Below are 17,258 nucleotides of genomic sequence, written 5' to 3' on the forward strand. Positions count from 1 at the left end.
AGTTCTAGATTCACCCAATATTTCCCAATATCAAGCAAACCCTAAAATCATGAAATGGTTGAATCAATCATACAAGCTTTAAGCAAAGGAATTAAACACTAACAATTAATCAAAGAGGCATATAATCATTCAAAACAACTGTAATTTACATAAGAGATCCGTGGTTACATCAATCCCCAACAATAATGAAACTAGCTCTCCATGAATGGAGAGCTTGATCTTACAACAAAGGTGGAAATGGAAGAAGGAGGAGGACCCAAGGATGAAGAAGGGCTGTTCCCACAGCTCCTAGCTCGCCTCTGGACGCTCCAATTGAGAGAATTTGTGTCTGGGATGCCAAAGATGCAAACCCCTTCGCGTTCCAGAACTAAATAAGCTGTTTCTGCCAGATCAGCAAAAGTGGCGCCCGGCGGCCCGACAGACAGGCGCCAGGCGCGCTCTCGGTCAGCATTGTCACGCCCGGCGCCGCCTAGGTCAGTAGGCGCCCGGCGTGACTCTCTGCAGCAGCCTGGGTTCTTCATCTTTTCAGCTACTCTTCTCTCTTTTCTTGGGTTTTGGCAATGTTCTTTGGTGAGTATCTTCTCCCAGCTTCTTTGAATGGGGATTAGCCATCAAATGGGCTAATTACAACTTATAATGTAATCACATACAAATACAAGAAATTGAGTTAAACAAGACTAAAAGTAAAGGAAGAGTTGACAAATTCCATCAATTTGATGTTGGATAATGAAGTAAAATTGGTCATTATCAAGTACTGCGAGCGGGGTATTACTGGCCAACGATCGACCATGATTGTGAAACGTTCGTTAAGAAGTGTATATCTTGCCAGGCACACGACAATGATTTCCGAGTCCCCCCCGAAGAGTTGCATGGCATTGTCTTACCATGTTCGTTCGCCCAATGGGGAATGGATATAGTCGGGCCATTACTGATTGCGAAAGCTCAAAGTAAGTTCCTTCTGGTGGCGATCGATTACTTCACGAAATGGATAGAGGTTGAGGCATTAGCGGTCATAAGCGCTCAACGTGTACAAAAATTTATCTGGCACTTGATATGCCGATTCAGTTTGCCCCAGAAAATCGTCACTGATAACGACTAGCAATTCATCAAGAAGAAAATGGAAGATTTCCTCAAGAGCCTAGGAATCAAACATGTCACCAGCTCGGTGGAACACCCACAAACAAATGGACAGGCTGAAACTGCCTACAAAGCTATACTCACAGAATTGAAAAAGCGACTCGGTGAAGCTAAAAGCTTATGGGCAGAGGAGCTACCCGAAGTACTATGGGCATACAGATGCACCCCGCACGGATCTACTGGAGAAACTCCATTTAACACCCATACCTTTAAATGTCTGGAATAATCGCTCTTCCTCCAATGATATCAGCTGCTTACCTTCCTGTAACTTGTTCACACTGCTTCCACTGGTGTAATGCGCTCTCCTCAATAGAAGTGGGAGGGGTACCTGCAAAGATACTCCGATGCTAAAGTCAGATATGAGTTGTGGAACCTCAGTTCTTAAACAAGTGATCTTTTTCTCACAATATGGTTTTTTTAGTCTTAGAGCAAAACGTACCTTTTTTCCTTGGTCTCTGTTGTATTTAACATAAACAAAATGTAAAACAAACTGATTACCTTAAAATCCGGTTAGTTGTCGTGATACACGTTATTCTTAAAATCCGGTTAGTTGTCCACATAATCTACGTTATTAACGTTAGATATTTTTGATTATTTCCTCTTCTGGACTATTGGTCCAATTACTTAAAACTTAAAAGTCATAAATGAGATATTTTTATTAACTAGTACAAGTTTAATAAATTAAGTTAGGAAACCTTTTAAATTATTCATGTTAAAGAAGCTCAACATCATCTTCACGACTCTTAGAGAGCAGTTATTATTTCAAAAAAATTAAAATAGTGAAAGAAAATTTATTTAATATTTAAAATTTTAAAAAAATCCACTATTTAATAATAATAATATAATGTAATGTAATAATTAAAAATAACAACGTAATTCTGTCAATAATAATAACATATCTAAATTATTTAATAATTACATAATTAATAAACGAATAAGTAAAAGAGCAATGCTATTTATTATGAATATTACTAAATCCTAAATAATAATTTTATTTATTTTGAATCATTGTTATTTATATTTTTTACTATTTGTTATTTTTTATTTTTATATATTTATTAGAAATTATTTTACTATTATTTATATGATTGGTGTTTATTATATTTTATTACAAATCATTTTACTATTATTTATTATGTATATTTATATTATTTATTGCTGACACCTATTTTCATCTCTCGATTTTATGTTACCACCTATCATTACAATAATAAATTATATTATAATTCATACAAAAGTTATTTGTTCATTCCATTGGCTATGTATTCTTTCTAGTTTCGAATAAGACCTTTTTTTTCTTCTATGTAATTTATAAAAATTTAAACTAATTTTTATACATATAAGTTAACTTCAAAAATAATCATTAAACTAATTTTAAAATCCAATTTAAAAACATTAAATATATATATATATATTATTGATAACGAAATAAAACATCCATGTGATGATTAATTAGATAAATACAAAAAAATGTTCTGCCAAGGTTCTTGTAATAGAAGGAAAGGCCATAGAGTGAGCAAGTTAATGAAGGAATGTGTGCCAGAACTTAAATAAATTTGAAAAAGAAGGATTAGATGTCATTAAGCTATTTAATTAACCAATAAAGTCTAATAAATATGTATTGGGACGCATCTTCCTTCATTCTAATTCTTTTCGGGGTAATTTGGATGGCCCACGTGCCTTTATAAATGTATTTATTAGAATAATAAATTTATATTGAAATTGATGTAAAAAAATATCTTTTTCAAATGAGAATTGGTTCACTATTCTAACTTGTAGTTTACTTAACAAAAAAAATCGTTGAAATCTAATCTCAATTAATTTTTTATAAAGTTTTAAATAGAGCTCATTTTTGTACTTTAACGTTCAAACAACACCTTGAAAATCCAAGTGTAATTTATTTGGTAACACTTGAAATGAAAAAGAAACATTTAAAATAAATATAAATACAAATAAAACATACAAACAATACAATTAAGTCTTACTCTATACATCTAAAATATTCCACTGTTAAATATAAGCTATGAAATAAGGAACACTATGAAGCAATTTGCGTTGAAATGTTGGAAAAAAGAGAGTCAGAAACAACTCAATCTCCTAGCTACACTTACGTCCAGTTCCAAATTTGCCAAACCATTTATTTTGTATCAGCAATTTGATTTTTGTATCAGGTTATCTTTGCAAAAGTAATTAGCAAAGTCTAAAGGCAAATTCTGCCCAGAATATAAAAAATTAACATAAAAAATAAAATGAATCCAGTAAAATTAATTTAAATTTTAATAAATAATATAATCTATTATAATTTAATTATATTTAAATCAATATTTTTATATTATATAATTTTATTAAATAAAATATATAATATATAATTTAATACAATTATTTATTATAATTTATTTATTAATTTTATTAATTTCTTAAGAAAATAAACTTATAATATTTAATAAAGTAATATGCAATACATTCTATAAAATTTCAAACATAACAAAAAACACGGAGTCTACAAAATGTGAAAATATTAAATTAATTTTAATAAAAACACGGAGTCTACAAAATGTGAAAATATTAAATTAATTTTAATAAAGTAGGTTTAATGTCTTAATAGGTCCCTATTTTTGTTTCAAATTTGAAATAGGTCCCTGTTATATTTGAAGTCTCAATTAGATCCTTATTTTTGTTAATTTGATGCAAATAAATCCTTTCCGTCAATTTCAGAAAAAGGCGTTAAGGAGTGCGTGACGTGGCGTTTGTGAATTCAATTTTTTAAGGTTTAATGTCTCAATAGATCCCTATTTTCGTCCCAAATTTGAAATAGGTTCCTGTTATATTTGAAATAGGTCCCAAAATAGGTTCCAAATTTTGATGTGGCTTGTGTGAATTCATTTGTTTTACTCTCATTTCTTATTAGAATAACTAAAAAGAATAATTAAAAAGAAGTCTTTCTAATAAAATAAAATATTGTATTAAAATGGTGAGATTCCAATTTAACATATTTACACTAATAAGTGAACTATTATAAATTAGGTATTAAGTAATAACAAACCACGTAAATATATAATATGTATTTAGTCTCCATGAAACTTATGATACTTTTCTTAGAATTTATATATTTTTTAACAATCTATACAATACAAAACTATATATTTATGCAACAATTATATTTTAACTATATAGTTCAAAACATTTTTAGTAAAAATAAACCTAATGATCCAATTAAAGTAGGTTTATAAGACACCAATTATTTTGGTGTCATTATAATTTAATTCTGTGAATTGGAAAACTAGGGTTTATATGGTTCTAGTTAGATAATTATATGATTCATGAACCAATCGATTGAAGTAGGTTGCTTGTATCTATGTAAATTTTCTACACTTATACGTGTTTCTAATTTCGCTCACTTGAGGGATTAATATTTATAATTACGATTAAAGGGTTTAATGTCTAGAAAATTAAAGTTAAACTTAGAGATTAAATGTTAATCCCTCACAAATAAGAAGGGTTTAAAAGAAAAACATATTAAATTTCGAGAGATTGACAACCCACAGTGATACTTACACAATCCAATTTTTTAATATAATCATTGTATGACTAATTTCATAATTTTTTATTTAATAATTTAATTTATATTTTTATTAAATATCTCAATTCAATACTTTAAAAGATAGTTATTTGTGTAGATCACGTTTTTCTCAATAGTGGTATCATAACCCAAGTTCGGGTCTGGTGATCGAGCTCAAACGAGTATGTCCCTCCATGATCAGGTGAGCCATGCAGGTGGCCAGTGGCAGATGGCCAGATAAATCATGAGAGGTGGAGAGCAAGATATGTTCAGTGTTGACCATGGTGTGCCCATGGTGTACTCGAGGATTAAAAAAAACTTTCGCAATAGAGGATGGTGGAGAACCATAGTCCTTTGTTTGAGAGAGGATGTTGGAATACAAACAAAGTCACACATCAGATAAAAAAAGAGTTGAATATGAATTAAACAGAAAAACTCAAAAATTTTCAATTCTTACTTTATTATTATTCTGATATAAAAAAATAATTAAGCAATCATACTCTTACAAAGCATACATTACGAGTTATGACCTGTGCACATGATTACTTCTTCTAACTAACCCTTGCTTAGTTATTAAAATACCCTATTTTATATTAAAGTCCAATGGGGTTTACAATGTAAATATGCATTTGTATATGGGTTGTTGATAAATAAAAGAAAAATGTTTTTTATCCCCTTATTTGATTTATTTAATGTAATTCGTACAAGCTATTTTCTTAAATTTCGGTCAACAATATTTGATACCGGAACATTATATTTAATAAGACTTCAGTTTTTTAAACATATTTATTATTTGTCAACATATGAAAATATTATTAAAAATAAAAAATAAAGATAAACCGAAGAGTAAGATTCTGAGAGAAGGGAAGGAAAGTTGAACCTAACATATGTTTGTTTGGGATGTGTAGAAACTAAGTTCTTCTACCTTTCAAGAAGATATGGATCAAAACCAATGACAATGTTGATATGGATCAAATGTGTAGAATACAAATTTTATTATAGATGGAAATTTGTATTTTGAACTTTCTTAGTTTATCATGAAGTTATATAAATTAAAATAAATGAATTAATACATAAATAGTCGTGCAATACATTAAGTGTTTGATGAAATAATTTAGAAAGATAATTTGTTTATTTGAAGAATTTAAATTTTTTTCACACTAAAATGATTTATTTGGATAAATTAATTAAAAATAAATTTAAATTTAATAAATTTTAGAAGGTATTTCAAATAAATAAAATAGAAGAATTTCAAATACTTTCAAAAGTATAAGAAATTTAAAATTCTACTCATTTTCTCTCTTTTTTAGGTTGAAAGCTTAGTCGAGTTAAGTCGAATTGAAGGTTCAATTGAGTTGGTTTGGACCAAAGAGTTAATAGAGTTGACCTCGAACGAAAGTTGAATTAATTTGGTTCAGACTAAGTTTAAGATGAATTGACTCAAGTCGAAAGTTAAGTTGTGTCGATCGATCTTGACTAAATGTCGAGTCGAAAATTGAGCTTAGTCAATAAAAATAGAAGGTCGAGCCGAAATGACTTGCGTTGAAAGTCAAGTTGAAATAATCCAGGTCGAAAGTTGAATTGAGTCGATTTGGTCTAAACTGAAGATTAAAAACAATTAACCATAGTTAAAGATCAAAATAAATTAATTTAGACTAAAGGTCAAACATAGATCGAATTTTCTAAAATAAATTTAAACTTACACTTGTGTGGTTTTAGATCATAATTCAAATTAATTTAATTTGAGTTCAAAAATAAAGTTAAGTTTGCTTTAAAATAAGAATTAAATTCTTTTATAAGGAAAATTGAAATATAAAATATTTTAATTACTTCATATATATATATATATAATTATTTAAAAAATGAGAAAAAAAAATCAATTATAAGTTATTCAAATATTATATTTCAATTTCATGGGTGATATTCCTCCTCCAAACTCATAATAAGACAAATTGGAATTTCTTGAAGTCTAGGATTGTTTCTAGTGTCCTTTTGTCATTAATTTTCTCCTTTTATTTGTTTAAAACGTCAAACTTTATCATCATAACTTACATAAGGTGGTTGGAAATGTCAAATTTAAATTTGTATATCGACAACAATAACCATCTAATGACGTTTTAGAATAGTTAAAATAAAATTTGATAAATTTATTACACATGATATTAGACTGAAAGTGTAAAATCATTTATGTCTTTAAATATATATTAATATTACCATTTTAGCTCATTTTTTTTCCTGAAATAACATGATTGACAAGTTATTTTTCAAGAAATAACTCGAAACTTTTTATTGATATTTTAATTTACAGAGGTTCATGCAGTTTAATAGTAACTACTTAATAACTTAACTGATAATAATATTAAAATAATTAATCTGTTTAGACTAATTGATAATAATATTTAAATAACTTAATTGATACAATTTTAATTCCAAGACAAGATAATACAGAAAGCCATGTTTATTTCCTGCACAAATCACTATCATTGTAACCAAAAGATGAAGGCCTCATTCTTAATTAACGTCTTTGGAAATTAAGCAACTTAATTGCAATGGCAAAGATGCATGCAAAAGTTACTGCAAATACTATTAGTACAGCTGAAACCACTCCCAAAAACTCATGCCTAAAACCAAAGTACTTTCTCAAAAAGTCTTCCACTGTTGTACTTTTACCACTAAAATCAATAGTTCCTTGAATATCTCCATACTGTGATGCCACCAACCCATACAAAGTCCAAGCTACTGGATTTCCCCAATAGTACCATCTCCACCACACAGGAATCCTCTGTTCATCCATGCCCCCAAAACAACAAACATAAAGTTAATCTTGCTTAGGAAACTTAGTAACAACTCAAGAGTAGTAAGACAGACAAATAAGCATAACATGTTTTTTTAAATCACGGGACATGATAAATCACTAGAGACAGTTCATCCAGAAGTAATTGAAGTGTTATGCAATGTCCTGACATGAAAACATATCTGATACATCACACAATGAGAAATATCAGAGTGATATATCAAAGAACACGTTCTATCTTTAGTTGAAATTTGTATTAGGTGAGTCTGACATTATTTAATTCACATACTCGTGATTTTGTGATTTCAATCAGTGTATATAGAGTGTATTAGAGAGTGTTTAATAGCACTCTTCATGTCTCAAGGTTGTAAAGCAAATGTAAGAAACTGCATCAAACATCAAAGGAAGTTAAAGCTTACTGGCCGTGGGATTATGAATCCTGCGAAGAGATTCCACACTTCATAGATTCCAGTAGAAAATATAATCGCAATGATGGGGTTTGGGGTCAATGCAGCAGACATCATGCCATAATAGGTAAAGTAGAGGAAGGTGAGGTACATGAAGAAAAGGTACCAGAAAAATTTAGCTACAGTCCACTCAAAACCGATCATTGCGTACACTATAAGGCTATAAACCACACTTTGTACAAGAACATGAGGCAGTTCGATTACAACCTGCAAGAAAATATTATGATCAGAAAAGTTAGACCCTGAAATAAATTTTTACATCATTACATGCAAGGAAGTTAAAAGGTCAAATCTCTAATAAACAGCAAGTGTTTGCCTGAGCAAAAGCATATGCCAAAGCTGAATACATTCCAGCAGCTTTTTCCCTATAAAAAACAGTTCTTTCAACAGCCACCAACGGTTGTGATGAAAAAGCATTCTTAACACCAAGAAGGAGGACAGCAGAATACATGGATCCCATGGCATTGAAAAGATCTTGTTGCTTTTTGCTGCAACAGACATGGAAATACACCTTTAGAAAGAGCTACAGAAATATCTAACATGAGTTTGAGGCAACAAAATTTCCTATTTTTCCGTTTGATGACTTCATCTCACATTTTGGAGCCAAGGTCCCAATAAATGCTCCCAAACAACAAGGCCAAAGCGATTGTGTAGAGAATTCTTTGGGCAGTGTATTGATTATTGCGCCAGTAAGACAAATGTTGTTTCCATAAGCAAGCCATGCATTGAGTAATGATGGACCTTGAGTACTTTCTAGGAAAATGAAGGTCCTTTGAACCAGTGACTGGAGTACTCAATTCTTTGATCATTTCCTTGTTTTTCCTGAAAATATGCCACATGACAGTTTACCTCATTAACCTCTCTGTACTTTGAACAACTTACAATAATATTATAGCTCTAGTAGCATATTATTTTCATTTTCTAGAGTTTGATTAGACTTCAACGAATTCAATATACCTGTATAACTCTGAATTTTTATACACTTCAGCAAAATCAATCCCCATTTCCATTTCTGTTGCTGAAGTTGTGACTTCCAACATCCACGTTGCTGGATTGTAGCCATCCTCAATCCTAGTGACCCCTTTAATTTCCTTCATGAGAAATTTGTTCACAACAGTGAAATTTTTACTAAGACAGGTCTGAAGCAAAACATGCAGTTTAGTTTTCTTAACGTTTTACCTCAAAGTAACTGATTAAATTAGAAGAATGATGTCCAAGTGGCCCCACATATATTTCTTGCCCTCCTCGCTTCATAAGAAAAAGCTGCATGTAGTTGACACAAACAAGTTAGAAACTTCTTAATAGAATAACGATGCCAGTCACAGTTTTTTACTCTGCTTATTTTACCTCATCAAAAGATTCAAATATATCAATGCTAGGCTGATGGATTGTGCAGACAACGGTTCTTCCAGTGTCCACTATGTTTCTAACTGCTCTTATGACAATAGCAGCAGCTCTTGCATCTAGCCCAGAAGTTGGCTCATCCATGAATATGATAGAAGGATTAGCCACTAGCTCAACAGCAATAGTCAATCTTTTGCGTTGCTCGGTTGATAGACCGTTAACACCTGGCAATCCAACAATTGCATGCTTTAGAGAGTTCAGCTCCACAAGTCCAATGACTTCCTCAATGAACATCTGCCACCAACCATTGGTCATTTCAAAACTTAGTAACTTATAAGACATTTAAATGATGTTTTTGTAACACTGCAAGTGACACAGTAGTATATGTGAAATGTGCAAGAAATAGCTGAGAGGGAGACCTTGCATGGAATCAGGTAACTTGTACAGGATAACCTCACACCGAAAGTTATGACTATTAATTGGTAAAGCAAATGTTCATGTTGTGATAATAAATTACTTGTCCTCGTTAGATGAACTACTAAACTGGGATTAAGGTACTAACCTTCCTGGTTTCTGAATTGGTTTCTGCTGATAATCGAAGCCATGCTGAATAGAGCAAAGATTCATATACTGTGACATGGGGAGAGTGGATATCATTTTGTTCACAGTATCCAGAAATTCTTGCAAAGGTTTCTTGCTTCTTTGGATAGCCAGAAATTGTGATGTTCCCACCAATATAACCCCCGGTCTTTCTTCCAGCTAGTACATCCATCAGAGTTGTTTTGCCAGCACCAGTGGAACCCATTAATGCTGTGAGAACTCCTGGTCGGAAAGCGCCACTGACACCCTTCAAAAGCTCCAGCCTATCCTCAAGAACACCCTGATTCTTCATTTCCTGCAAATTTAGTTAATAATTCTCAGAAATCTTAATAATGCTCAGAAAGCTTAAAACAAGTTTTTTTTTTTTTTCCTTTACTCATTTATCTACATTACCTGTGGCATGTCAACAGAATATGTTACATCATCAAAGGTGATGGAATATGATTCAAACGGAAGAACCATTCCTCTTCTCTCAGCTTCTTTTCTTCTGGACGAAGAACTAGTAGAAATGCTTCCACCATCCCGTGGATTGCTTTGAGATTCCTCTGATTTAACAGCTTGATGCTGCTCTATTGCTGATAACCAATTTGTGACAGTATTAGTACACGAAAATTAAGCTTTCTTTCTGGGTTACAAAACATTTCGAAGGTGAAGAAGCTCACGGTTCAAGTAAGTGAGAGCGAGGATGTAAGCGATATTGAACACTACGGCATATCCAAACAGTGCCCCAACACCAATCCAATACCACTTCGGCTCAGTGAAGAACCCGCGAGATTTCAGAACTTCAACTCCTAATGGTGTAGTTGAGTTCGGTAGAACCTTTCATATGAAATATGTCCATACATTAGATTATCTAAACAAGGCAAGCACAAAATGTATACAAAGACTAATTCAGAGAAAAGCTTACATGTCTCCACCTCTTACCAAGGAACTCATTATTTACTAGGGCATTTTGTCCATACATCATAGGTGACGACCAAAAGCCCCATAGCCACCATTTTTTCACATTGTCTATAGAATGCAAACAAAGACAACAAAAGTAATAGTGTTATTGTAATGAAAAAAAGAAGAAGAAAGACTTCTTTTTGTATTAATGTTATGGTACCTTTTGACAAGACGAAGCCACTCATAGCAATGAGAATGGACAATAGATATGACCCAATGGTGAAACCTACTGTCAGTTCCCTACCAACTGCTCCTATAAACCGGAATAAGGATGAAGCCATCTGGCTAACAACTAACAGAAGAAGGAACTGCCTGAAGAGTCTGCTTAAGTAGAGATATATATACATGTCATTTCTCACTGAATAGTATTTTAACATGAGAGAAGGGGGGAGAGGGAAATAGTACAAAAACACGGTTCTTTTACCTTCCAACATATGGATCAAAACCAATAACATAGTAGGTGAGGAACACCCAGATTCCCACTTGCGCAATAGTCACGGGGATTTTCAGGATCCATCCAGGAAGAACATATATCCATGAAGGGAAGAAGAGAAGGTCCCTTTGCTTGTAAAAAACCGGAAGCTTAGAAATTGTCACGGTAAGATCAGTAAACCCATCTATCAAAGTTATGAGAAGGACATAGAACAATGCACCCACATATATACCACCATCAGTCACTGAATCATGGTGAATCTCAGTCCGAAAAAGAACAGTCATTGCAATAAAGGCCACTGTAGCAGTCTAAAAGATGTAGTAAAAGGTATTAGTAATGGAAATTATCACATAATGTCCTTGGACACGAAACATTGACATGAAAAGTTGCAAAGATCAAACCTACACGGCAAAGTTCGAAGATGTGAAGAAATGAATTACGCTTCATGAGTAAATATTCTCTTGACAAGCAAGCTTTAAACAGTTCCCACTTTCCTAACCCATAATTTTCGGTTGCCAAAGCTGCAGGGTGGCTTTTCGACTTGTCAAATTGAGTATCAAGTTCATTAGCCAGGCTTCTCGCAACATGAAATGATTGAAATGCCTCTACAAACTCTTTGGTTGTGACGAATCTGTAAGGCTCGTCTCTTTGTACCCAATATTGCTCCTGATCTTTCCTTGATGTTACCTTAAAGTAATAAATTTGTACATGTGAGAATCAAATAAAATTGCTATTAGTCTATGACGTTGAACATGTACTTATACTTTTTACCGCGTAGAAAGAAGTTAAACCACACTTACTTCTTGCAAAAAGTCTGCAACACCTTTCCTCTCAGGACATTTGAAACCCACAGAAGCGAAAAATTCAAGAACATGTTCACGGGGACCCTGATACACAATTTGCCCATCAGAGAGTAGAATAATGTCATCAAAAAGATTGTAAGTCTCTGGTGCTGGTTGTAAGAGTGAAACAACAGCAGTGCCTTTGAGAGAATGGATATAGTGCTTGAGTGAATTCACAACTTGAAAAGTTGTTGAACTATCCAAACCAGTAGATATTTCATCCATGAATAGAGCCTTTGCTGGTCCAACCAGAATCTCCCCTGTATTTACAGATATATATTTCGTGAAGATATTTGCACCACAGATTGCTTGAGTTAATTAGATATGATAAACTTCAAAATATGAAGCCAAAATAGTTTTACCTGTTGTAACACGTTTTCTTTGTCCTCCAGATATACCTCTTAACATTTCATTTCCCACAACAGTATCAGCACAGACCTCCAGTCCAAGAATCTGAAATATAAAGCAAATCAAACTGGGATTTAACTCAAAATGGCTTTAGAGTTATAAGAGAACGCTTGAGTACAGAAATTTTACCCTTAGAATATAATCTGTAATAAAATTTGCTTTCTGACCTTCGGTTGCTACAGCCTGAGCATTACAAAGTCAAAAGTTCAACCACTAAATTATCAATCATTCCATTTAGTTTTAAGAAATAGACATAAATAGATGGTTCACTCAAGTTCAACACAAATAAAAAAGAAAAGCTGGTGTGTAACAGATTTGTTCATAGTATCTGTATCCCCAAAAGGAAAATCCATTGCTTAATGAGCAGAAATAGAATTCCAAAATTTTAGTACATATGTTATTACTATTAAAAAGCACACATTTCTCTTCCATTGGTTTGAAAGCTTGTCATTCCGTCTGTTAAAACAGTATGAAAGGAAGTTCAAGGGAATCAAGCCAAATGGGTAAAACATATCTTTGATAGAAAATTATCTCTGTGTTAGTGTTACCTTCATATAGACATCTATATCATGATCAGGTGTAATATTTGCTTCTTTTTCTCTTCTGGACACCTCTGTTAGCAAATCTGCATAGATGGGAAATAATTTTGGTTAAAACTTGATTTTCTTATGAAATTTTTGCATATGATTTCGAAATTGTAGTGTGGGCTAACCATAACGAGGTCCAACTCCTTGGACTCGTGCTGAAAAGGCCATGGTTTCTCGGACTGTCATTTCTCCAGTATGAAGATCATTTTGACTGACATAAGCAGCAGTTCGTTGGGGTACAAACTCATTTATCCCATGGCCATTATAAGTCACCTTTCCATTGAACTGATCAAGAAGTTATAACTTGTTAGCCAAAAAAACAAATGGAAAATACGAGCACACGCATGACGCCATCAAAATATACCCTCAACCTTAAGTTTTGAATCAAGTCTTCCAGCCAAGGCCAACAGGAGAGTGGTCTTCCCAGAACTTGGAGGGCCCAACAGCAATGTCATTCTGGAGAAAAGAAAACAGTGACATGTTGTTTAAGATTGTTGTGTTGTCTTCCAAATAGTTAGAGAGATTTATAAATATGATTCGATACATTGGATAGAAAGACATGATATGATTTGATACAAAATGTTTTCATCATTAGATATCAAGTTTTGTTTCTTATTATAGTACTTCTTCATTATAAATAGGAATATTTGTGTGTACTATCCCTTGTGACCTGTTTCTGTCTGTAATCGTTTCAACACAAATGAAATGTAACATAATACAAGTATTTTCAAGGTTAGTTGTTAATTACCTGGCAGGCCTTATTATTCCACTAACATCCTGGATAATGTTTATATGCTGTTTTCTACTTGGGAGCAGATGTAGGAAGTTCAATAGCCCCTTTAAAAGCCAACAGAAGTAAACTGCATATGAAAATCTACTTGAAAGAGGTTAATACTGTTAATTAAGATCGGTATTGCTACACTTACCTCCACTTTGTTAACCATGTAGTTAGTGAGAGTTGGCACAGCTCTACTACCAACATGAACTTCTGCTCCAACGTTCATGCCCTCAAATCGGACCTCTATTGTAGGAATGGCAATTCCAACTCTGACACCATCCATTCCAAAAATGAAGTCATCAATAGTGCATTCTAAAAGCATTCAGTTAAACGTGTTTTATATTGTGTAATGATGACAATGAGATTTTAATCTGATGACAATAAGACCTGATGCAAACAATCCAAACCCCATTATTACACAGACTCTAGTGTGTTGCACTTACCTATCAATGCGTTCCCTGAGCTTGAGCATGAACTTCTCATTGTCCTCTTCAGCAACTCTGACAAGTCTTTCAAGCAAACCTCTCCTTTCTTGCAAGCCCAGTTGATGAACATCAATCTCATTGGCAACCCCTTGAGGTGAAGTCAGAAAGCCTGTCCTCAAACGTGCCATGGTAGGAAGTTTCTGAATGGCAGCCCATTTAAGAGCCTCTTCATCATCTTCCTGGTGGAAAGAGGTGCCAAACATTTCCACACCACTGTTCCTCCAAACTGATACACTCCCAATCCTCAAACTACTCCTAGTACTGCCTGCTCGGAGACTACTTCCTGCTTTCACACTACCCTCTTCCTCCATTTTCAAAAAACAATCCAAAGTTCCAGCCTTCAAGAATCAAAGAGCACAGAAAAAAGCCAATGCAGATTTCTCTCAATGTTTAACTCATGGTAACTGGACAAGGTTCTTACTCTGTGTTTAGTTTAATGTAAGACGAGATGATGATGTTGATGATGATGATGATGTGATATTTAAACATGTATATGAAGGATAGTGACAACCACATGGGCGGCTTAGGAGCAACGTTGTCACTGATGACGGGCACAGAGGAATTTCAAGTTCGCCACTATATCATCTGCTTCCTGTAATTCAGCTTTACTACTTCATTGGATTAAACAAAAGATTACGGGTGATATCATCAATTACGAGTCTTTTTGCAATATTTTAAGTAAATATTTTCTTACACTATCTTATATAACTAAAACATGGAAAGAAAATCAGAATGAATCCAAGTAAGACTTTGGATTTGGTTGACACATTTAGTAAAAATGAAAAATTTAAGGAACATATAAACCATGTTAACACTTCAATTAAACCATGTTAATATTTTTTTTCTTGTTCTTTCCTTTATTTAACTTCTAACCGGTTCTTTTGAAGATTTCTCTATTATCAATTTATCGTTTATGTGATAGACGATCTTCAATGAATTTGTTTGAGCTAGTCTACATCAGCAATAATTGCTCTATCAAACTCATTTTTCTTTCCTCAAATCTGAATAGGTTTTCTTCCCATTCTATTTACAATCACATCATTATTGCTATTATTCTTACTCCTCTCACAAGACTTAGTTTGTTTTCTTTCAAAATTCTTGTTCCTTTTTCCTTCGTTACACGATACCAACAGCAAATTTAATGTCACCATATAAAATAATGATTTATCTTTCCAAATTTTAAGATTGTAATATTGTCTAGCTTCTTCCATATACATCCAATAAGCAAGCATCACCTTTTAAGGTATTACTCCCCTACTTACAACCTCAGTCACTACACTCCATCGATTCTCCATAAACAAATAAGCATGGTGACTTCATTGCTTACCCTCCCACAAAAAAAAAAAAAAAACTAAAACAGATACGCAGCCACTAAATTACTATTACTATTTTTTTTTTTGTTTGTTACTTGATTGAAATTCGAAGAAAAATATATTTAACTTTCTTGTTGGTGTTGTGGACCTTTGCTTTGCTACTGCATTTTCCCATTTTGTGAACAAGAAGGGGCAAAAGACAAAAAAAGAGGGTGACGTTATTATATCTAATATCTAATTTGGGTCCATATATAGTATGTTAAATTTTTGGATTTTAATGGGACAAATTATTTCGATAAAAACTTAATCGAAAATTATCAACTTTATGAGACATTTCAAATTTAATTAAAAATTTAATTTTTTAATGAAAACATACCATGATACTATCCAACTAAAAAAATGTTTTTTTTTCAATATAATTATAATATGTGAAAAAATCACTTTCTTTGATTTCTCTTCCTTTACTAGTTTTGATATAAATTAAGTTAATAACAATAATCCTTACATGCTTAGCTTTGGTGTTTTATGGGTTGGTTTAATAGCTTTGTTATTATTATCGGTATAAGGAGTCTCCCATACATTCAAACTACTTGTATGATATTTGCGGAAGATACTTTGATGCTAAAGTTAGTAGGTGAACAAGCGAAAAAGCATTAGCTGCGATGATGCATGTGTTGTTCATGTATCCGGAAGCCTAAGGAGGTTGAGATTTTCAGGTCGCATAATCGAGGCCAGATGGATAGAACCTGAAAGCCAAAAGAGATTGTTGTGACTGTACGGTCTAGATTGAACGACTGAAGCAGGACAGGGAGACATTGAAGCCTAAAAAAGGTCATTAAGATTGCATGGTCGAGATTGAGCAGGCGGAACGTTGAAGCCTAAAGTTTGAAATGTTGAGACCGCACAATCAAGCCACACGGCCGAAACATTGAAGCAACTATTGAGATCGCATGGTCAAGACAAAACGACTGAGGCCAAACAAAGAAAATAGGTTAAGAGCGAAAAAGGTTGTGTGGTTGAGGTTGAACAAAGTCAAGAGATTGAGGTCGAAGGAGGCCATGCGATTGAAGTTGAACAAAGTTAAGAGGCAAAGGTCGAATGATTGGCCAACTGACTTCTTCCATTATACTGCTCATATGGTTTCTTATGGTTATAATGGGAATCAGAGAGACACTTGCTCGAATCCACTATAGGCGCCAAAATGTTTCAGGATGGGTCGAGCAAGTCTTTGTCAGATGGCTGAACTCCAAGTGATCTTCACGTCAACTAGCTAGTTTCCAACTGGTCACTTACAAATTAAAGTGTTGTTCGACTTGAGGAGCCTTTTGTGTGTCTAAATTGCTTGGATGGTACTATAAAAGGTACTCCATGCTAAAGCAATAGGTGACTAAGCGAAAAACATTAGCTACAATGATGTATATGTTGTGTTGTATTTGAAAGTTGTACCTTAAACTTTTATTTATAGTACTTGTCATGCGCTTTTACCTTTTTTTTACTTAACCACAACCAATTATATTTTAATCAGCAATAGTAGGTTGATTCATCATTAACCTTCGTGTTAATTTG

The 17,258-nt window shown here is 33.1% G+C and overlaps 1 protein-coding gene across 2 annotated transcripts; it reads right to left on the bottom strand.

Moving 5' to 3' along the window:
- Nucleotides 1–7,089: 7,089 nt before the first annotated feature.
- LOC108322989 (pleiotropic drug resistance protein 1-like) lies at nt 7,090–14,908 on the bottom strand. 2 transcript variants are annotated; one of them, XM_017555310.2, is made up of 23 exons: nt 14,338–14,908; nt 14,043–14,163; nt 13,865–13,953; nt 13,488–13,572; nt 13,242–13,401; nt 13,078–13,154; nt 12,659–12,712; nt 12,484–12,574; nt 12,080–12,381; nt 11,685–11,966; nt 11,271–11,587; nt 11,007–11,167; nt 10,809–10,912; nt 10,564–10,720; nt 10,295–10,476; nt 9,864–10,196; nt 9,305–9,595; nt 9,137–9,220; nt 8,915–9,048; nt 8,552–8,779; nt 8,274–8,445; nt 7,910–8,164; nt 7,090–7,478 (listed from the first exon to the last, which is right to left on the bottom strand). In XM_017555310.2, exons 1-23 carry the CDS (start codon nt 14,688–14,690, stop codon nt 7,212–7,214), a joined length of 4,299 nt encoding a protein of 1,432 aa, XP_017410799.1. In that variant the 5' UTR covers nt 14,691–14,908; the 3' UTR covers nt 7,090–7,211. The 2 variants fall into 2 exon arrangements, with proteins under 2 accessions (XP_017410799.1, XP_052729929.1); XM_052873969.1 differs by having other exon boundaries at nt 7,396–7,478; nt 8,064–8,164.
- Nucleotides 14,909–17,258: the final 2,350 nt, after the last annotated feature.

Source organism: Vigna angularis, chromosome 2 (assembly GCF_016808095.1).
Source record: "Vigna angularis cultivar LongXiaoDou No.4 chromosome 2, ASM1680809v1, whole genome shotgun sequence".
NCBI lineage: Eukaryota > Viridiplantae > Streptophyta > Magnoliopsida > Fabales > Fabaceae > Vigna > Vigna angularis.

Coding starts and splice junctions, on each gene's coding strand:
- LOC108322989 (XM_017555310.2), bottom strand. CDS start 14,690: ATGGAGGAAGAGGGTAGTGTGAAAGCAGGAAGTAGTCTCCGAGCAGGC. Junction 12,382..12,483: donor AAGAAAACGTGTTACAACAG/GTAAAACTATTT, acceptor CTGTAAATACAG/GGGAGATTCTGGTTGGACCA. Junction 8,780..8,914: donor AAAAATTCAGAGTTATACAG/GTATATTGAATT, acceptor GCATATTTTCAG/GAAAAACAAGGAAATGATCA.